This window comes from Neoarius graeffei, chromosome 20 (genome assembly GCF_027579695.1).
Source record: "Neoarius graeffei isolate fNeoGra1 chromosome 20, fNeoGra1.pri, whole genome shotgun sequence".
NCBI lineage: Eukaryota > Metazoa > Chordata > Actinopteri > Siluriformes > Ariidae > Neoarius > Neoarius graeffei.
This window is the reverse complement of record NC_083588.1, coordinates 22,704,730-22,727,085: the sequence shown is the minus strand read 5'-3', so window position 1 is coordinate 22,727,085 and position 22,356 is coordinate 22,704,730. Positions and strand designations below refer to the sequence as shown.

Here is a 22,356-nt window from a genome sequence, read left to right as displayed (position 1 = left end):
CTGCAATACTGCGTGCTGAGATATTGCGAAGAGGCACCGCTTCCGGGTATCGCGTTGCATAGTCCACCAGAACTAATATAAAGCGGTACCCTCGTGTTGACCGATCTAATGGCCCGACGAGATCATCCCAATTCTTTCGAACGGGGTCTCGATTAATGGTAGGGGGCGCAAGGGCGCTTTTGGAATGGCCGCTGGATTTACGAACTGGCATTCGCGGCACGCCGTACACCACTAACGGACGTCGCCGCGAATCCCCGGCCAATAGAATCGGGCCATTATCCGGGCGAGTGTCTTATCCTGCCCGAGGTGTCCAGCCATGGGATTAAAGTGGGCCGCCTGGAATACCAATTCCCGGCGGCTCTTTGGAATTAATAACTGGGTGACTCGCTCTTTCGTCTGAGTGTCCTGCGTCACTCGGTATAATCTATCCTTCAAAATGGAAAAATAGGGGAAGGACGGGGTGGCGTTCGGCTGGAGCGTTTGACCATCGATTACTCTCACTTGGTCAAACACGTGTCGCAGAGTCTCGTCTCGCGATTGTTCCAGTGGGAAATCCACGAGGGATTCCCCAATAGAAAGAGGAGGGGCCGGCGGCTCCTCCCCCTGTCGCGGAGATGACGTAGACGGCTCTGCGACCGCCGCTCCAGCCAAAGCGACACCGGGACCCTCCCCCGTCAACCGGCAGGACCCACTCTTTACTAGGCGTGCCATTAAACCCCGAAATCCCGGCCAATCGGTCCCCAAGATCAAAGAGTGGGTAAGGCGAGGATTAACCGCCGCCTTCACTATAGATTTTTCCCCTCTAAAATATATGTGGACCGACACCAACGGGTAGCTGTGAATATCCCCGTGCACACACAACACCTTCACCCCTTATGCTCCCCCCAATGCCTCGTCTTGCACCAGGCTTTGGTGGATCGAGGTCTGATTGCAGCCTGAATCCACCAAGGCCTGATATGTAGCCCCTTGTACACTTACCGGTATGCGATACGCTCCGGCCCGATCGAGGGCAGCCTCTGGCGCGTCGGGGATCCGCACCACCGCCCCCACCTCCATCGCTGCACATTGTTGCTGCAGGTGGCCCGGTTCCCCGCAGCGCCAGCAAACCGGCCCGGGCCTCCCCTCTGCAGCTGTGTTCTGGGGCTCACTCACCTGAGGGGGGGGAGAGACAGACACAGAAGGGAGAAACGGGAGGGCACCACGGGTGCGGCGGGCCGGCTGGGGTGGAGCCGGCCCCCGCCTCCGTGGTGGGGGAATGGGGCGGGGACGGGACACGGGAGGAGGGGGGGAAGACAGAGAGAGAGAAGAGGAGACAGAAGACGATGTCATCCGTTGTCCTGCCGCCGGTACAGCCGCCAGATGATCCTCCGCCAGTCCTACGGCCTGATCCAGCGACGCCGGGCGGTGGCACTGGACCCACTCCGCGGTTCCGGCTGGTAAGCGGGCAACGAACTGTTCCAGCACCACCTGGTCGATGATTCCCTCGGCGTCGCGATCTTCGGCCCTCAGCCACCGCCAGCAGGCGTCCCGGAGCTGCTGGCCGAACGCGAACGGGCTGCCTGCTTCCTCCATCCGCAGCGCGCGGAAGCGCTGGCGCTGCTGCTCCGGCGTGCGCCCCACGCGCTGGAGGACGGCCCGGCGAAGGTCAGCGTAGGCCAGCCGGCGGTCGGCGGGGAGCTGTAATGCGGCCAGCTGCGCCTCTCCAGTCAGGAGGGGGAGGAGGCGCACCGCGCGCTGCTCCATCGGCCACCCCGAGGCTTCGGTGACCTGCTCGAATAAGGTGATGAAAGCCTCGGGGTCGTCCTGCGGGCCCATCTTGGTCACAGTGAGGGGAGACGGGCCCGCGGCCGGGGCGCTGGTGGACCCCGCCGACGCGAGGAGCCGCCGGAACGCCTCTCGATCTTCCTGTTGAGCCAGCACCAGGGCTTCGAAGCGGCGCTCCTGCTCCTTTCGGAGCGTGACGAGTGCCTGGTGCTGGCTCTGCTGAGCCGTGGCGAGGGCGTGGACCAAGTCCGCGAACGGGGAGGATTCCATGGAGCTGCAGCACTGGTGCTCCACCTTTTCCCGGGTTTCGGCACCACTGTAGCGCGGACAATGAGTGGGTGGAGCACAGAGGACGGCAGGACAACGTTTGGAGGTAGTGACAACGTATTTATTAGTAAACTTTTCAGTCTAAATATTCGCAGCACACAGACACACACTCAGCCTCCAATCCCGGGTCGCACTCCCTCTGCTCTCTCTCAGCCTCCTAAAATAGGGAGCGGTTTACTGGGGAAACACACACAAAACACAGGTTAATTACAGTCAGGTGTAGCGAATCTGCCACTCACCTTCCCCGGCTCCACCCTCCTGTCACAGACCGATGCTTGACCACGCCCCCGCTGCCACAGTTACATCTTTGTCTTGGAAGGGTAAAGGTAAGTGGAAACGCCCATTTTTAAGAATGAGTGAATTTGTTCTCATGTCCATGAATTTCTTATCCTCAACAGACATTTCCTTTTTCTCCTCATATTCCTTTTCAGGAAAGTCAGGATTGTATTGTCTGATGAGCAAATCCTTAAGATTCTCCAATGAGATGTGATTCGTTATCACCATCACTGTTCCATTTTGCTCCATAGCAGGACAAGAATTGAGTGGACCATTAACCAGCCATCCTAAAAGAGTTTTGACTGCATACAATCCATTTCCTTGACTCTTTATTATCTGCCAAGGTTCCATTGCCTTTGGAACATTGATTCCAATCAAGATTTTGATTTCAGCATCAATTCTTTGCAGTTTGATTCCATTCAGACAAGGCCATCTCTCCAGATCTTTCTGGGTAAGCAGGTTTCCTTTCGACACAGGAATCTTTGTTTGGGTGTATACTCTAGGTAGATCTATATATACGCTACCATCTATGTTGCCTACTTCTAATCCTGTGAGCTCAAAACTCTTAACAGGTCTTTCTACTCCCATAGTTCATAGGATTATTTCAGTTCTGCGTCCTTTGGCATTCAGCTGGTTCATTAAGTTCTCAGTGCAGAACGTGGCCGAGCTGCCTGGATCAAGAAAAGCATATGTTTTGTTGGTCTTACTGCATTTGGCAACTTGAACCAGAACAATAGCTAGAGCACAATCCTTACTGGCCCCTGTTGCATGATCAGCTGAAACTAGTGCATTCCCAACAGGAGTTTCTTTTGGGTTTGTGGGATTCAGTGTTGTCTGCTGCTTTGAGTTAACACCATCAATGTGTAGCAGTGTAGGATGTTTCCTTTTGCAGATTTGACAGTCCATTTTCTTATTACAATCCTTGCTCATATGGCCCATTTTAAGACAGCTGAAGCAGTGACCATTCTTTTTCAGATGTTCAACCCTTTTGTTGTGTGGTTATGATGTGAATTTTGCACAGTCTTTTGATTAGATGTTTGCCTTGATAGAAAGTACATACAGGCAAGACAGCAGTGGTGTTAGTTTTCTGGAAAACTGTAGATGTTTGTCTGTTTTTTTGTTCCTCAGTCAGTGTCACAGTGGTAACAAAGCTCCCCTTTTTAAGCATCTTTGAGCCAGGGATTTTAGATTTCAGCACTGTGCCTTTAATGGGAGAAGGATCTTTTAATGTCTCAGAATACAGGCTGCAACAAGACACTTGACTGTGTCTCCAAGAACTCTACAAGATGTTTGAATCGAACATGAGTGTTGTTTCTCTGAGCAGATTCCTACACTAGGGTCCGCCATCTTTCGCAGAGCTTGTAGGGAAGCTTGGATACAAGCAGTTTCAAATTTGATGCAATGTTCATTTCATCCATGTATTCTAGGTCTTGCATGGCATTACAACATTCTCTCAAATACAAGGCATAGGCATGAAGTGATTTTCCATCATCGGCCTTAACAACTGTCCAGTTCAAAGCCTTTTCCAAGTAGATGTTTGCAATTTTCATTTCATCACCGAAGTGTCTCTTAAGTTGTTGTTTGGCTTCAGTGTAGCCTCTTCGAGGATCCATGTGCATGCAACTATGCACAAGGTTTTTGTCCTGCCGTGCCATGAACTGCTCCAGAAAATACAACCTATCCTGACAGCTGCTTGTCTTGTCTTCTATTAAGTATTTAAAGGCACGAATAAAAGACTGGAAAGACAATGGGTCACCATCGAACACTGGTACTTCCCTCTTTGGCAACAAAGAAATATTCTGCTGCCTAAACATGAGATCAGTGAGCTCCTTTTGCTTTCAGAATCAGAAACACTTTTATTGCCAGATATGTGAACACACGAGGAATTTGACTCCGGTACCACTTAGCTTTCATAGTACAACACAGATAAAAGCGTATACACAAAACAAGCAAACAAACAAACAAAACAAAGGAATGGTAATAGTCGGGAATAATAGGGAATACAGAGAGAGAGTCTAACTGCAGTGATCTTCAGGGGAAGATTGTTGCTCCAGCAACGACCTTGACCAAGGCAGTGCTGGCTGACACAGCTGAAGATAAGATTGGAATTTGTTTAGGCTTGAAACCAGACCCTCCAGGATTTCGCGATGTTGCAATTTGCAACTTCAACGCAAATTCAACCAATCCCCGCGAATTCAGGGCGGTGTTGCAATTATATCCAATCACTGCAACTTTCCCGCAAATTTGACCAATCGTTGGTGTTGTCTTGAGGTGACGTCGACAAACTACCTTCTGCCTTACTTCCATGTATACGTTCAAGAGAAGCAGCGTGTGCGCAGTGTTGCCAGATTGGGCGGTTTCCCACCTAATTGGGCGGTTTTAAGTGCATTTCGGTGGGTTTTGAACGTATTTTGGGCTGGAAAATGTCAGCAGTATCTGGCAACATTGCATGATGTGCGAGTCAGTGTTTATGTAGGCTTAAATTCTGTTACTGAAAGTGTGCTATGTTTACAGTGAAGGACTGTGTGCACTTTACATTATTTTTTTACTTAATACAAGAAATTAATGGATGCCAACATTTTTGCCAAAATGGTATTTTATTTTCCATTGTTTAGGCAGCTTCAGCATCATACTGTGAGATTCTGTTCAAATTGTTTTTCTTCTATGAAGCCTGAGCCATTTATTTTATTAGTTTATAATTATTGTTTAATTTAGTCTTCAGGAGAGACTGCCTGCACACAGTACTAGTATTAATAGTTTTTTTTCTTACATGAAAGCTGAGGCATTTATATTATATTTTAAGGTAACTTCATGTTGTGCTGTGAGGTTCTATGCATTTTAACTTTTGAACCAACAGGAGCATTTGGATAAGTAAAGCCTATTTTTCTGCATTTTTGTAGTCCTGGTAATCTTTTATATTGGTAAAGTTGTTTATAGAACCATTTCTCAGTGTCTTTGTTTTTTTAATCAATAGTTTTTCAGTAATAACTTAATATTTAACATATCACTCAATTTTAATCACAAAAAGAGAAAATCGCAACAATTTCTCGCAACTTTCACTTCCTCCCGCAATGTAATCGCAACAAAAACCTAAAAAACACCACAACTTTCATCACAATTTTTTGGACACCCCCCCCCCGCAACATCAGACATTTTAGCCCGCAACATTCACAAAAAAGGCCCACGAAATCCTGGGGGGACTGTGAAACGGGTAGACGTGGCAGACTACCCCGCTTGTCCATTCTGGTCCCTAAAAAACATTTCTCTCTGCAAAGCCATCAACTTCTCCTAGATGGAATCCACAGAGCGGCTCAAATTCTGAATAGCCACAGTCTAAGTGCCGACAGCTCTGCCCACCACTTCAATCATGTCGGGCAGCTTTATGGGGCTTTGAACAGCTGTCACCGTTTTCTGATTTCCTCGATACACCAGGGCAATGCCTAGTCCAATCAGCAAAAGTCCTGTGATCATGGTTCTGAATAGGTAAATATCCTCAATGTCCTCCATAGAAAGACCCGCCAGGCACACGACATGCCACCTCTCCCACACGTCCATTGTACAGTGGGTACGGAAAGTATTCAGACCCCTTTAAATTTTTCACTCTTTATTTCATTGCAGCCATTTGCTAAAATCAAAAAAGTTCATTTTATTTCGCATTAATGTACACTCAGCACCCCATCTTGACAGAAAAAAACCAGAAATGTAGAAATTTTTGCAAATTTATTAAAAAAGAAAAACTGAAATATCACATGGTCATAAGTATTCAGACCCTTTGCTCAGTATTGAGTAGAAGCACCCTTTTGAGCTAGTACAGCCATGAGTCTTCTTGGGAATGATGCAACAAGTTTTTCACACCTGGATTTGGGCATCCTCTGCCATTCTTCCTTGCAGATCCTCTCCAGTTTCGTCAGGTTGGATGGTGAACTTTGGTGGACAGCCATTTTCAGGTCTCTCCAGAGATGCTCAATTGGGTTTAGGTCAGGGCTCTGCCTGGGCCAGTCAAGAATGGTCACAGAGTTGTTCTGAAGCCACTCCTTTGTTATTTTAGCTGTGTGCTTAGGGTCATTGTCTTGTTGGAAGGTGAACCTTTGGCCCAGTCTGAGGTCCTGAGCACTCTGGAAGAGGTTTTCTTCCAGGATATCTCTGTACTTGGCCGCATTCATCTTTCCTTCAATTGCAACCAGTCGTCCTGTCCCTGCAACTGAAAAACACCCCCATAGCATGATCCTGCCACCACCATGTTTCACTGTTGGGATTGTATTGGGCAGGTGATGAGCAGTGTCTGGTTTTCTCCACACATACCGCTTAGAATTAACGCCAAAAAGTTCAATCTTCATCTCATCAGACCAGAGAATCTTATTTCTCATAGTCTGGGAGTCCTTCATGTGTTTTTTGGCAAACTCTACGCGGGCTTTCATATGTCTTGCACTGAGGAGAGGCTTCCGTCGGGCCACTCTGCCATAAAGCCCCAACTGGTGGAGGGCTGCAGTGATAGTTGACTTTGTGGAACTTTCTCCCATCTCCCTACTGCATCTCTGGAGCTCAGCCACAGTGATCTTTGGGTTCTTCTTTACCTCTCTCACCAAGGCTCTTCTCCCATGATTGCTTAATTTGGCTGGACGGCCAGGTCTAGGACAAGTTCTGGTCATCCCAAACTTCTTCCATTTAAGGATTATGGAGGCCACTGTGCTCTTAGGAACCTTGAGTGCTGCAGAAATTCTTTTGTAACCTTGGCCAGATCTGTGCCTTGCCACAATCCTGTCTCTGAGCTCCTTGGGCAGTTCCTTCGACCTCATGATTCTCATTTGCTCTGACATGCACTGTGAGCTGTAAGGTCTTATATAGACAGGTGTGTGCCTTTCCTAATCAAGTCCCATCAGTTTAATTAAACACAGCTGTACTCCAATGAAGGAGTAGAACCATCTCAAGGAGGATCAGAAGAAATGGACAGCATGTGAGTTAAATATGAGTGTCACAGCAAAGGGTCTGAATACTTATGACCATGTGATATTTCAGTTTTTCTTTTTTAATAAATTTGCAAAAATTTCTACATTTCTGTTTTTTTTCTGTCAAGATGGGGTGCTGAGTGTACATTAATGAGAAATAAAATGAACTTTTTGATTTTAGCAAATGGCTGCAATGAAACAAAGAGTGAAAATTTAAAGGGGTCTGAATACTTTCCGTACTCACTGTATATCCAGCTGCGAACGTTCTGGCAGGACAGGCTGGTTCCCCTGAACCCAGGCTTCTCGTCGAGAAGATTGTGTCAATTGCGTGAAGAGACCAGTTTATCAAATCCATGAATTTTGATTTGAAGAACAATGCAGAAAGGGTCTCTCAGACAAGACGAGTCAGCAGAGCAGAAGCAGGAAAGCTCAGGGGAGGAGAGGCAGAGAAATGCGAGATGAGAGGAAAAAAACACCTCCGCATTATGCTCCTATCAGGAGCACTATGTGGAAACATTTAAAAAACCTCAGCGCAGCAGCTTTCCGTGAAAGCAAGGAGAAGAATTAACACAACTTTTGAAGCATTATACTGTTATCTTCAGTGTTGTCATGACTGGACTCAACATGAGGGCTAGAGGAAAATGTGGCCACCTGAGAGCTGCTGTGAATATGCCTGACTGCTTTCTGAAGTGGTGTCTTGGGTACTGTCGTAACAGGAGCGAATTCAATGGCAGAGGCATCAGCAAAAGTGGGTTCTGTGTTAACTTGCTTACTTTCTTCATAGTACACATTCATTGCATCACCCTGCTGTTCAGCATAGTCACTGAACACTTTAAGTTTAGCATCTGCTGCAGCTATTTGTGCTCATAATTCCATTTGTTCCCTTTTTGATTTTAAAACAGCTTCCTGTATCTGTAGCACGTGCATAGCTGGTAAAGCTTTAAAACGTGCCTCCAGAGCAGCCTTTTCTGCTGTGGGTATTTTAGCAGAAGAGGACTTAGAGGTTTTAGAAACATTGGAGATGCTATCTTTTGGTTCAATAGCTGTTTGCAGATTTTGTTGTTGATTTTTCCAGGTTTCAGCCTCTTTCATGAAGTAGTTAAAGTTCGTAATTCTAGGCTCATACCAATCCACATGATCATTTTCCTTTTCTTCATCATCAAGGAGATCTTGCACTGATTTATGCACAGTTTTAAAGTCATGAATATAGCCCAGTAATGCTTTCATGTGCTCCTCAACCTGATTAATGTCTTCGTTTTCAACAAGTAGAGCTTTAATTTCATTAATCTTCCTCATGCATACTCTTAATTTACCTCTGTGCATTGCAGTGAATGATTTTTAAAGGTCCCCTTGCATCATTTTTTCATTAATTGTGCGGTGGTCTCTAGTATGAATGAATGCCCTGTGAGCTGGTTTTGGTGAAAAAAATGCTGTGGTTCTCCTGTTTCAGGCTGTTCTAGTTTGGTGGAGGAGTGGGTGGCGGGAGAACGACAGGATTTCAGCTCTTACTCATTAATATTCGTGACATGCAAACGTGTTACCTCTGATTGGCTAACAGCAATCAGTAAACATGTTACCTCTGATTGGCTAACAGCACTGTGACACTACCTCCAGTGGGTCAGAACAAGCGGATGTGGGTGTCTTTGTAAAAACTGTTTCGATTGGCTATTATGGTCTCGACATCGATGTTTTGACCAATAACAATGTAGATGTGGCAGCGGGGGCGTGGCCGAGCGGCGGTCTGTGAATGGAGGGCGGAGTCAGGGAAGGTAAGTGGCAGAATCACTGCACCTGACGGGAATTAACGTGTGTTTGTGTGTCTTCCCCAGTGACTGCGCCCTATAAGAGGAGAGGGAGAGGAGAGGAAGGGAGCTCTCTCCCCAACCAGAACGCGTGTGTGTGTGTGTGTGTGTGTGTGTGTGTGTGTGTGTGTGTGTGTGCGCGCATGACTGGGAGAGTGTTAAGTAAAAGCTGAAAAGCTAAAATAAAAAGAGTTTTTGAGAACTCAGTTCTGGCCTGCCGTGCTTCTGTGCTCCACCCACCACAGAGTCTTCCTACAGTAGATAACACAAATTTTACATCACATTCAACGAGATTTAAACGAGACTAAAGATGGCGACTTACAAATAATGTGTAAACATCATTGGAGTTAATAAAGTTTGAACAGCATGAAGGAACATACCCCAACCCCCTGAAATTAATTTTAAAAAAATCTCAACGGATTTGGCATAATATAAAAAGGTCGTTTTTTACTCAGAAAAAGCGGAAATCCGCCGAAAAGCGGAAAACTCTCATCCCTGCCTAGCTTGTAACCATGTCATGCATGCTAACGTGGAGAATATGAACATACTATTTTGTAACAAAAACCTTCAAACAAAAAGTTCATGTTTTACTTACAGCTTGTGAGCTGGTGGTCGATCGTCTTGACTACAGATCCAGGTATTAAAAACAACCTTGAAGCAAAACCACTACTGAAGGCACCTTAGTTTGAAAAGTCACTGTGGTTGAAATGATCAGAACACAGTACTAACATTGCATTATACTTCACTGGTGGTGTTCCAAAGATAAATTCCAACCATGTTCAGACATGTTTTCAGCTTGCTGTTAGGTCCTCTTCGTTAAATAACACAGGCATGAACTTGTCCAGACATGTTTTCAGCTTGCTGTTAGGTCCTCTTCGCTAAATAACACAGGCACGAACTTGTTCAGACATGTTTTCAACTTGCTGTTAGGCAGGGCTGCCAACTTTTCGAAATTCCTTGGAGTGAGATTTTGGGGGGGGGGGGGGGGGGGGGTGTCGACGGCAAAATTTTTCCACACACCACGCAGTAAGTGGAAATTTTGTATTCAGTTTGATATTCACTTGTCCCCCTGCATTCTGGTGTTTTGTTTGTGGGTCGTCCAGCTGGAGATGGACAATGGGGGGGTGTTGAGATTTTGGATTTAGTAGATGTTCCTGCATTCTGGTGGATTTTTGGAGTGGCCTGCTGTGCCATACCTACATTCTTACACACCCTGACTTGCCAGGCCTTCAGCTTGTGGCCAACAAATGCACCAAGTTTTGGCTTAAAAGCCCCCACACTAGAAAACTACAGATGACTGCCAATGTTCCTGTAGCCCTATAGACCTGTGTTTCAGATTTAAAGGCAAGTTCATGTTTGAAAATATTTCATCAGCTAAGCCTAAACACCTTCTGAATTGAAACTAAATGTTAAGTTTTTAATAACTGTTGCAAAAAATAAGATTGTCCCTCACTGACTATTCATTATGCATTTAAGGGCTTTCCCCACCACTGGGTTCAGCAGAAGATTGGCATGGGGAAAAATATCAACAGCAAAAGAACAAATAAAATGCTTAAACAGTAAGCAAAATGTGCATGTGCTACAAGAAACATTAAAATGATTAAGTTTGAACAGTATTGAAACACAAAAAGCTGAACCTTGGCCACAGGTGGGACTGTGCACACAAAGTTGGGCTTAAAAATTTTGGTCATACTTAAATAAGCTATATTAATATATTTCTTATTAATTTATTTCTTATCTATGTTTCTTATTAGTAATACAGCATTCGTCAGGGCCTGTTATCTTCTCTACCTGTCTTGCCCTCTTTGAAACCCTGTCTCCTCAGTATATTGTTCTCTGTCTTTTTTTTTTTAATTATTCACAAGCTCAAGTTCTTTGATATTACAGGTGACCATGCTTTATTTACTTTAACTGAGCAATTACATACATCATAAATAATTAAAAATAAATACCCTGTAAATAAACAATAGGTATGGTGGCTAATGGCTCTTCTTGCATTTGTAATATTATCTCTTACTTGCTTTATTTTACAACATTTCCAGTATGGCTTCAAATAAAGTCATAAAGTATGATAACATACAGTAAACAAACTAAAAATGCACCTTAATAAACGTGTGCTAAGGAGGTGCTCTCCCGTGCTGCTTGTTGGGGGAGATAGAGGCTGTGGCATGGCAGTAGGCCTACACTGCAAAAACCCGGCTTACAAAAACAAGAAAAAAAAGTAATAAAATTAGGAATATTTTACTTAAAATAAGCAAAATTATCTGCCAACAGAACAAAAAAATTTGACTTGGCAAGATTTTTAAAAACAAGTAAATATATCTAGCTTTAGAAACCCCACAGATGTCTTAAAACTAGTGCATTTATACTAAAAACAAGTAAAGTTGTACTACTCATTTTAACATGCTAGATACTTTGTCCCCCAACCAACAGTTTGACTATTTCATCTGGGCGTATTGGTGTGCTCTGTTTAAGTAAGTGTTTATACCAACTGAGACTGCCAAATAAATCAAAATCAAAACAACAAGCCAATCCATTTTGTAGCCTATTTTTGTTGCCAGATTGACAATACAACAATTCATTTAATTTAGTTATCTGTTTTGTGTTAAGAGATTAAAAGAAAGGATAAGATGCTTGAAATAAGAAATTCTGACTTTGACAAACTTGTCATGGTTAATAACACCGATGAAATTATGGTAATTCTCATTTTAAGACAGAACTTACTCATAACCAGTAATAAAATCTCAATAACAAGTTATAATACCTTATTAAGATAATTGAGGGAAAAATGCTTAAAGTAAGTGAAATACTCTTACACAAAACCTGCCTGGAAAGGAGAATTATCTTGGCAGACAAATAACAAGCATATTTTGTCTTGATTTAAGATATTTAATCTTGGTTAGATTTTACTTTTTGCAGTGATAATGATTTAGCATGCCTAGTACACAGCTCTCGATATGGCATTAAATATTCTCACAACACTTATAGGCTAAAACGATTAAGAAACTTTATATAAGTTCATAATTACGCCAGTAACAACACACATTGGCGTGCATATGCACAAACCTGTCTGAGACACCCGTCTTCAACTCGGATACCTTCTTCTCCCTCCTCTTCCTCTAAATTGACGGTAGGCAATTATCCAACTTCCGGCGAGTGCAGCATCATTAGATGCGCCACCTACCATAGGGGAGTGTGTACAGAAGGGAACACCTCTCTGTCTGTTTAGCTGTGCGTAAGGCATAATTGATCAATCGCAAGTGGTTGGCGCGACGCAATGGGTAGCCTAGATTAGATAGATAAACTAGATTTTTTTTTCTAGCGTGAGAAATTGGAGGTATGGCGTGTGAGCATGTGAAAACAATCAAATGTGTGTGTCTCACGCTCATTGCGTGAGAGTTGGCAGCCCAGTGTTAGGTCCTCTTCGTGAGCTACTGATGAGATGGGCTCTGCTATCTCTCCTCGCGCTTTCTTCCCGTGGGTGATCGCAAGCCAAGGTGGGCGAGGCCATGAATACTAATTTTCGAAGTGATGTCACTTCGTATGGCTTTTTCTGATCCGCTCGTTTTTCCAACTATTTTCTTTCATAAGCTAATACAGGGAATGGGAGTAGAATTACATTTTCACATGCAGCATGCATATGCAACTCGGAGTGAACTATGGTATTTCAAAAAGAGCCAGTATTAAACGTTTTTGGTGGAAGGGCACCTTTAAAGCTTTGTGGCCTCCTTGGCAGTCTGAGGTTCCATGTCAGTCATTTTGCTTTAAACAGTTCACAGTTCTCTTTGTTTAAATCTCTTCAAAACATTCAAATCACTAAGTTCAAACAATAAAGCTTGACTGCTTGCGTTACCGTCTTACTTGTTTACATGCCTTGTTTTAAACATTCCTTTCCAGCATGCGTTCATTCATTGAATTGCATGGATACTCACAACCAATTCGTTGTTTCATTCATTCAGCCACGTCCTTCCACTTCGGACTCCAACAGCAAACTTCTCCACAGTCCATAGTGATATATTCCACAGAGATATGATCCACTTGGTTATCCTTTGAAAAACGGCGGTCTTCAGTGTAGTTTTCTGACTATTGTAGTGCCTATTTTAATCCAAAACTTTCCTAAAGCCACGTGATGGGGAGACTCCCAACACACATTCCAGATAAAGCATGCATGGAGAATTGAAATGAAATCATAAGGCATATATTTATTCCATCAACAATCCGGTTGACCTTTCAGAAATGAAACAAAGGCTATAAAACAAAGTGGTACTAAACAATAAAGCGAATATTTATGCGAAAACCTATGTGGTTGGAAAACTGTTTCCTCTCCACCACCTAACCTGCCATACACCAGATCAAACCAACTAATTAACATCTGCACATTCGTGCCTTAGTGACGGATGTCTGAGGAGGAGCTACGTGTTCATGTCACACATAACAAGTAAGTACAAGAGCTGCAGGCTAGATCATCTCATCACATCTCATTATCTCTAGCCGCTTTATCCTGTTCTACAGGGTCGCAGGCAAGCTGGAGCCTATCTCAGCTGCCTACAGGCGAAAGGCGGGGTACACCCTGGACAAGCAGATTTAAGTTTTTGTGCTTGATACATTCCTAAAACTGAACAGAATCACATCAAGTGACAAAACGGTTTGACAGAATAGGTAGGGCCATGTTTTTTTCACACATTTCATCACAGTTCTAAAACTACTTTTTTTACATCTTCATTTATCTGTTTTTTTAAGTACAATCATGACATACATACTACATAGATATTATTGTAGCTGAACTTGAGCTGAATACAAAAAAAATAATATGACTTTGAAAATACTGCTTAGATTTGTTGACATTGACAACAAAATCATCCATCTATCCATTATCTGCAGCCACTTATCCTGTCCTACAGGGTCGCAGGCAAGCTGGAGCCTATCCCAGCTGACTATGGGCGAGAGGCGGGGTAAACCCTGGACAAGTCGCCAGGTCATCACAGGGCTGACACATAGACACAGACAACCATTCACACTCACATTCACACCTATGGTCAATTTAGAGTCACCAGTTAACCTAACCTGCATGTCTTTGGACTGTGGGGGAAACCGGAGCACCTGGAGGAAACCCACGCAGACACGGGTAGAACATGCAAACTCCGCACAGAAAGGCTCTCGCCAGCCATGGGGCGACAGCGCTAACCACTACACCACCATGCCACCCCAGGCTAGATCAAAGGTAAGTAAATTAACATATTTCATAACTTAAAATTATAACAATGCAATTTAACAATAATAATGTAATTTAAATTCTTGCAGGTTTTTAGATCAACTTCAAGAGATTCCAAAATGTGGCTCCAACATTTAGCTTGTTAGAGAAACCTACCTACTATTGACGAACAGTTCGTAATAAATGTAGCTACACACAATGTCTGGGACACTGGGATATGGAGATACTGAGCAGACCGCCATTCTCTATTGCACATAATTAATATTGTGTGAATAACGAGTATAGGTCAGAAAAACACTAAAGCTGCAGAATAAAAAGGTTTGATACCATTTTCAGCCTCTCCCAATGTTAAATATATGACACAAAATTATGGTCCAGACTCGTGTAAACAACTCAGGTTTGGGGTTGGACATTGTGGCTTTCCTGAGGCAGGAAGTTTGAGTGTTAGGCAAATTTCAGTGTTAGAGGCAAGACTTAAGCAAATTGTGGAAGAAAATAAAGAGAAGAAGAAAAAGCACAGGGTTAATGTAGACTGGGTGACACAAGATATGGCAAGCAGAGGTTGCAATCCAAGATCAGCATTGTAAAATATCACAGGGACAGAGAAATAATAAAGCGGAAAGTAACAATGACACTAGTGGTGTGATTTCTCTTTCTGCTCCCGCCCCTATTTTTCCACAGTCTGCCCCAGCTCACTCTTATAAAGGAAAGGATTATTTGACTACTGAGAACCCTACTGGCCTGTACCCAAGTCTTGCCATTACCATCACTGACACAGACAAAAGTGGCTGGGTGGGATTTGCTCTTTTCCTTTCTCCTCTGCCTCCAGGAGCAGTGCCTGTGCCACCCTCTGCTGGTCAACAAGTGTATGACCATAATCAACCCATAGAGAAATTTGAACAAGTTGAAAACTCCCTGCTCTCCTCTCTCTCTTCATCACTGGACACATTATCTCCTCTTGTCTCCAGGCCAGCAACATCTTCCCCACCTAGTTCCTGGATGTCCGAAACACTTCACTCTTACAGAATCAGTCTCCGTACAGCAGAGAGGAAGTAGAGAAAATCCAGGGTCCCTGCTGACCTTTCCCACTACTATTCCCTCCTTGCTGAGTTCTCAGCCTGACTCAAATCACACAAGATGAAATTTTATCACTCCAAAATTCACACCTCCATCTCCAACCCTCATCAACTGTTTTCTGTTTTCTCTTCTCAACTCTCCACCACCTGCACCTCAGTCCTGCATCACTGCAGAGGACTTCCTGGCTTTTTTTGAAGAGAAGAACATGACCATCCACAGCTCCTTCACCACACCTGCCTCACCCTCCCACCCCCTCCCCATCCTTCCTGTCTCTTCCCCCTTGCTCTCTGCTTTTCCCCCCTCTTTCCATTTCTGATGTCTCCCAGCTCCTGTTCTCTCACCATCTAACCACCGGTGCCCTTGATCCCATCCCCTCATCTCTCCTACAGACCATCACTCCTGACATTCTCCCATTTATCACCTCCCTCATCAACTCTTCCTTGTCCTCTGGATACTTTCCCTCCAACTTCAAATGGGCCCACCTCACCCCTCTGCTGAAAAAAAAAACACCTTAGACTGCTTTGTCATCCAGAACTACTGCCCTGTTTCTCTTTTCCACTTCCTGTCAAAGATGCTTGAATGTGCTGTTGCTAACCAACTCTCCTCTTTTCTCTCACAGAACAACCTCCTGGATCCTCACCAGTCTGGCTTCTGAGCTGGACACTCAATAGAGACTGCACTTCTTTCAGTCAATGAAACACTTCATGCAGCATGTGCTGTCTCCCTCTCCTTGGTCCTGATCCTCTTTGATCTCTCTGCTGCATTTGACACTGTTGATCACTCCATTCTCCTGTCATCCTTATCAGCTCTAGGGATCTGTGGGATAGCCCTAGACTGGTTCAAGTCCTACCTCTCCAGTCACTCCTTCCAGGTTACCTGGTCTGGTCTGGTCTGGTACTGTATCAGGACCATGCCCACTTACCCCGGGTGTCCCTCGAGGTTCAGTCCTTTGTTTACTTCTCTTCTCCCTCTACACCCAGTCTATTGGCACAATTATCTCTGCTCATGGTCCATCCTACCACTGCTATGCTGATGACACCCAACTGTTTTTCTCTTTTCCTCCTTCTGACACATAGATCTCTGCTTGCATCTCTGCTTGCCTGCGTGAAATCCAGAGCTGGATGGACAACCATCAACTGAAGCTCAACCCAGGCAAGACAGAGGTAATCCACATTCCTGCTCCATCCTTTCCACCCCTGGACATTGGCATCTCCATGGGGGACATCTCTAGGTCTCCTTCACCCAGTGCAAAGAAGCTAGGAGTCATGTTCGACAACAACCTCTCCTCCACAGCAAACATTGCTACAGTGATCCAGACATGTAGATTCCTCCTCTAAAACATCCGAAGGATACACCCTTTTCTTACCACCTACAACCCCGATTCCAAAAAAGTTGGGACAAAGTACAAATTGTAAATAAAAACGGAATGCAATAATTTACAAATCTCAAAAACTTATATTGTATTCACAATAGAACATAGACAACATATCAAATGTCGAAAGTGAGACATTTTGAAATTTCATGCCAAATATTGACTCATTTGAAATTTCATGACAGCAACACATCTCAAAAAAGTTGGGACAGGGGCAATAAGAGGCTGGAAAAGTTAAAGGTACAAAAAAGGAACAGCTGGAGGACCAAATTGCAACTCATTAGGTCAATTGGCAATAGGTCATTAACATGACTGGGTATAAAAAGAGCATCTTGGAGTGGCAGCAGCTCTCAGAAGTAAAGATAGGAAGAGGATCACCAATCCCCCTAATTCTGTGCTGACAAATAGTGGAGCAATATCAGAAAGGAGTTTGACAGTGTAAAATTGCAAAGAGTTTGAACATATCATCATCTACAGTGCATAATATCATCAAAAGATTCAGAGAATCTGGAAGAATCTCTGTGTGTAAGGGTCAAGGCCGGAAAACCATACTGGGTGCCCGTGATCTTCGGGCCCTTAGATGGCACTGCATCACATACAGGCATGCTTCTGTATTGGAAATCACAAAATGGGCTCAGGAATATTTCCAGAGAACATTATCTGTGAACACAATTCACCGTGCCATCTGCCGTTGCCAACTAAAACTCTATAGTTCAAAGAAGAAGCCGTATCTAAACATGATCCAGAAGCGCAGATGTCTTCTCTAGGCCAAGGATCATTTAAAATGGACTGTGGCAAAGTGGAAAACTGTTCTGTGGTCAGACGAATCAAAATTTGAAGTTCTTTATGGAAATCAGGGACGCCGTGTCATTCAGACTAAAGAGGAGAAGGATGACCCAAGTTGTTATCAGCGCTCAGTTCAGAAGCCTGCATCTCTGACGGTATGGGGTTGCATTAGTGCGTGTGGCATGGGCAGCTTACACATCTGGAAAGACACCATCAATGCTGAAAGGTATATCCAGGTTCTAGAGCAACATATGCTCCCATCCAGACGACGTCTCTTTCAGGGAAGACCTTGCATTTTCCAACATGACAATGCCAAACCACATACTGCATCAATTACAGCATCATGACTGCGTAGAAGAAGGGTCCGGGTACTGAACTGGCCAGCCTGCAGTCCAGATCTTTCACCCATAGAAAACATTTGGCGCATCATAAAACAGAATATACGACAAAAAAGACCTAAGACAGTTGAGCAACTAGAATCCTACATTAGACAAGAATGGGTTAACATTCCTATCCCTAAACTTGAGCAACTTGTCTCCTCAGTCCCCAGACTGAGGACAACTGACTGTTGTAAAGACAAAAGGGGATGTCTCACAGTGGTAAACATGGCCTTATCCCAACTTTTTTGAGATGTGGTGTTGTCATGAAATTTAAAATCACCTAATTTTTCTCTTTAAATGATACATTTTCTCAGTTTAAACATTTGATATGTCATCTATGTTCTATTCTGAATAAAATATGGAATTTTGAAACTTCCACATCATAGCATTCCATTTTTATTTACAATTTGTACTTTGTCCCAACTTTTTTGGAATCGGGGTTCTACTCTACTCCACTCCTGGATGCTCTGGCCCCATCCCAATGCAGTGTGGCGATGTAGCTTAAAGCAGGTTATGGTCGCTGAACTGCTGGTTATCCAGGTGGTGCTCTGAGAACAGTGTGGGCTTTATAGATAATTGGGCCAATTTTGAGGGCACTGCTGGCCTGTTAGGGCGGTATCCATCACATGCAGGAAGGTACTGCTGTCATTTCTTGCAGCATAGGTCATAGTCTCAGAACAGGGCTAGTTAATTTCTGACAATCCAGAGCCAAGGCCAGGGAGCAGACAAACAGGCTAAACCGACTGTCTGCTAGCTGCACAGAGTCGTCACTCAGGGTCCACTACATTGAGACTGTGTCTGTTCCCCAAGCTCAACAAAAAAGTAGAAATACTCAGAGAGTTTGCTCCAGTAACCTAATCAATATAAGATTAGCTCATACTGACTGTACAGCCGCTGCCAGCACCTTTGATCTAAAGGTGGAGCTATTAAATATTAGATCTCTGACATCTAAAGCGCTAATGGTTAATGAACTTATTACTGATCAGGAGTTTAATGTACTGTGTTTAACAGAAACATGGATTAAGCTAAATGAATATACAGCATTAAATGAAGCTAGTCCTCCTGGATACAGTTACATACACCAGCCTCGTCTAACTGGCAGAGGAGGAGGTATCATAGTTATTTATAATGATTATCTAACACACAAACCTGGTTATAAATTTAATACATTTGAAGTTCTTCATACTCATATAATGTATGTAGCCCCGAAAAATAGGTCTACCCAGTTAATTCTGTTGCTTGTTATGTACAGGCCCCCGGGGCCATATTCTGAGTTTCTTTTTGAATTTGCAGATTTTATCTCAGACCTGATTATTTCCTTAGACAAAGCTTTAGTTGTTGGAGATTTTAATATTCACTTCGATAACCCAGAAGACCCTTTGAAAACAGCGTTTGTGTCCATTTTAGATTCAGTAGGGGTTTATCAGAATGTCACAGGACCGACCCATAATGGTGGTCACACTCTTGATCTAATACTAACGTTCGGGTTAAACATAGAAAATATAGTCACACTTCCACAGCCTGAAGTTATCTCAGATTATCTCATCTCATTCAAAATATGTCTGAGTAATAATATATACACCTCACCATGCTACTGTATTAAACATACATTCACGTCAAGTACTGCACAGAGCTTGATAAATTATCTCCCAGAGTTATCAACTTCGTTTGGGTCACTGTCGGCCCCTGCAGAACTTGATCAGGCAACTGAATGCTTAGAGTCAATGTTCCGCTATACTTTAGATAATGTAGCTCCTTTTAAAAGGAAAATGATCAGAGAGAAAAAATTAGCACCCTGGTATAATGATGACACTCCCACTTTAAAACAGACCACTCAAAAATTGGAACGTAAATGGTGTCAAACAAAATTGGGAGCGTTCAAATTAGCGTGGAAGGAGAGCTTACTGATGTACAGAAAAGCTCTTAGTACTGCTATATCAACATATCTCTCCTCCCTAAAAGAAAATAACAAAAGTAATCCTAGATTCCTATTTAATATTGTAGCAAAATTAACCAGGAATAAGTCCACTATAGACACATGCACACCTGCAGTATGTAGTAGCAACGACTTCATTAATTTTTTTAATGACAAAATTGAGAATATCCAACAAAAAATTCAAACTACTAATTTAAGGTCAGCCAATGTAAGTGACCCTGTAAACAATATAACTGTATCAGATCAGCAATTAGAATGTTTTACTTCCCTTAGAGAAATGGAATTACTTTCATTAATCTCCGCATCAAAAGCCTCAACTTGTGTACTAGATTCCTTACCTACATGTCTATTCAAACAGATAATACCTTTAGTAATTGAACCACTTCTAAAAATAATAAATTCTTCTCTTAGGATTGGCTATGTACCCAAATCCTTTAAACAAGCAGTTATTAAACCCCTGATTAAAAAACCTGACCTTGATCCCTGTCAGTTGTCCAATTATCGGCCAATATCAAACCTCCCCTTTATCTCCAAGATCCTTGACAAAGCTGTGGCACAGCAGTTATGCTCATATTTACATAGGAACAACATCCATGAAATGTATCAGTCAGGATTTAGACTTCATCATAGCACAGAGACAGCTCTGGTTAAAGTAGTAAACAACCTACTGTTGGCATCTGATCAGGGCTGTCTCACTGCTTGTGTTGCTTGACCTTAGTGCAGAATTTGATACCATTGATCATTCCATTCTTCTGGATAGACTAGAAAATGTTGTTTGAGTTAAGGGAACAGCCCTCTCCTGGCTCAGGTCTTATTTAACTGATCGCTATCAGTATGTTGATGTAAATGGTGATTTTTCTAGACATACTGAGGTAAAGTTTGGTGTTCCACAAGGTTCTGTCCTGGGTCCACTGCTTTTTTCTTTATACATGTTACCTCTAGGTGGTATTATTCATAAACATTGTATTAATTTCCACTGTTATGCTGATGACACACAGCTGTATGTTTCTGCAAAACCTGATGAGAGAATCAGCTTAATAGAATTGAGGAATGTGTAAAGGACATTAGACACTGGATGCTTATTAACTTCCTTCTGCTTAACTCTGACAAAACTGAAGTACTTGTACTAGGACCACATGAAGCTAGATGTAAGTTTTCTGATTACATAGTAACTCTGGATGGCCTTTCTGTTTCTTCATGTACAGCAGTAAAAGACCTCGGGGTGATTATTGACCCCAGTCTTTCATTCGAAACTCACATTGATAACATTACCCGGATAGCTTTCTTTCATCTCAGAAATATTGCTAAGATAAGAAATTTAATGTCACTACACAATGCAGAAAAACTAGTGCATGCTTTTGTTACCTCCAGGTTGGATTATTGTAATGCCTTACTGTATGGATGTTCCAATAAGTGCATAAACAAGCTCCAGTTAGTTCAAAATGCAGCAGCAAGAGTCCTTACTAGAACTAGAAAATATGACCATATCACGCCTGTCTTATCCACACTGCATTGGCTCCCAATCAAATTTCGTATTGATTATAAAATACTACTATTGACCTTTTAAAGCACTGAATGGTCTTGCACCACAGTACCTGAGTGAACTTCTGGTCCTTTATGACCCACCACACCTACTTAGATCAAAAGGTGGAGGCTATCTGCTGGTACCTTGTATAGTGAAGGCTACATCAGGGGGCAGAGCCTTTTCTTACAAAGCCCCACAGTTATGGAACAGCCTTCCAAGTAGTGTTCAGGAATCAGACACAGTCTCAGCATTTAAGTCTAGGCTGAAAACCTATGTGTTTAGTCAAGCCTTTTGTTAATGGTGTTTATGAGGTAAAGGTGTAGATCTGGAGGGTCTTCAGACATAAAGTGTTTTGGTAAACTGGGATGTATGGATGTGGTCAGTCCCCCACTCGCTTGCTCACTCGAGTTTGTTGACGGTGTAGTGGCTGGCTGCTTTATGCCCTGGGGCTCCCTCATGCCTGTGTTACTTTCTAGCTCTCCTCTTTTAGTTATGCTGTCATAGTTAGTTTTGCCGGAGTCCCTGCTTGTACTCAGCGCAAAATGTATACTGTTCTTACTTATTCAGGTGACACTGGGCATACCTAACAACCTGTGTTTTCTCCCCTCCCCCCCAAATCTGTCCCTCTGAGTTACATGTCAATCCTGAGATCTTGATGCTGACCTCTTCTGCTCCTCTGACCTGCCTGATCCATCCTGATACCCTATGCCTGGTTGGAGTCTCATCACATCACTGCTGTGGAGGATGGCCCCATATGGACAGTTGAAAGTCACACTTGGAAGACGCTCTGGACACTTACAGTAATGCTTTTGTGGCTGAGGACTACAGATGACTTGCTAACTTTAGGACTGCAGTTGTCATGAACAGTTTTGCACTCAAGTTTCCATCAATGAAGAGATATAACATCAACGAAACTGACTTCATGTTAAAACTGTTAATGTTATAGTCATGTT

General features: G+C 43.4%; 2 protein-coding genes across 3 annotated transcripts in view; both read right to left on the bottom strand.

The window, feature by feature from the left end:
- The window catches only part of LOC132868489 (ras-related protein Rab-26-like), a 451,289-nt gene that overhangs the window by 181,542 nt on the left and 247,391 nt on the right, over positions 1-22,356 (bottom strand). The gene's annotated exons all lie outside the window — the stretch shown is intronic.
- Positions 414-13,461, bottom strand: LOC132868488 (uncharacterized). Its single transcript, XM_060901403.1, has 2 exons — positions 13,048-13,461; positions 414-2,268 (listed from the first exon to the last, which is right to left on the bottom strand). Exon 2 carries the CDS (start codon positions 2,032-2,034, stop codon positions 874-876), a length of 1,161 nt encoding a protein of 386 aa, XP_060757386.1. The 5' UTR covers positions 2,035-2,268; positions 13,048-13,461; the 3' UTR covers positions 414-873.

Bases quoted from the DNA above. Each gene is read 5' to 3' on its own strand.
- LOC132868488 (XM_060901403.1), bottom strand. From the start codon at position 2,034: ATGGAATCCTCCCCGTTCGCGGACTTGGTCCACGCCCTCGCCACGGCT.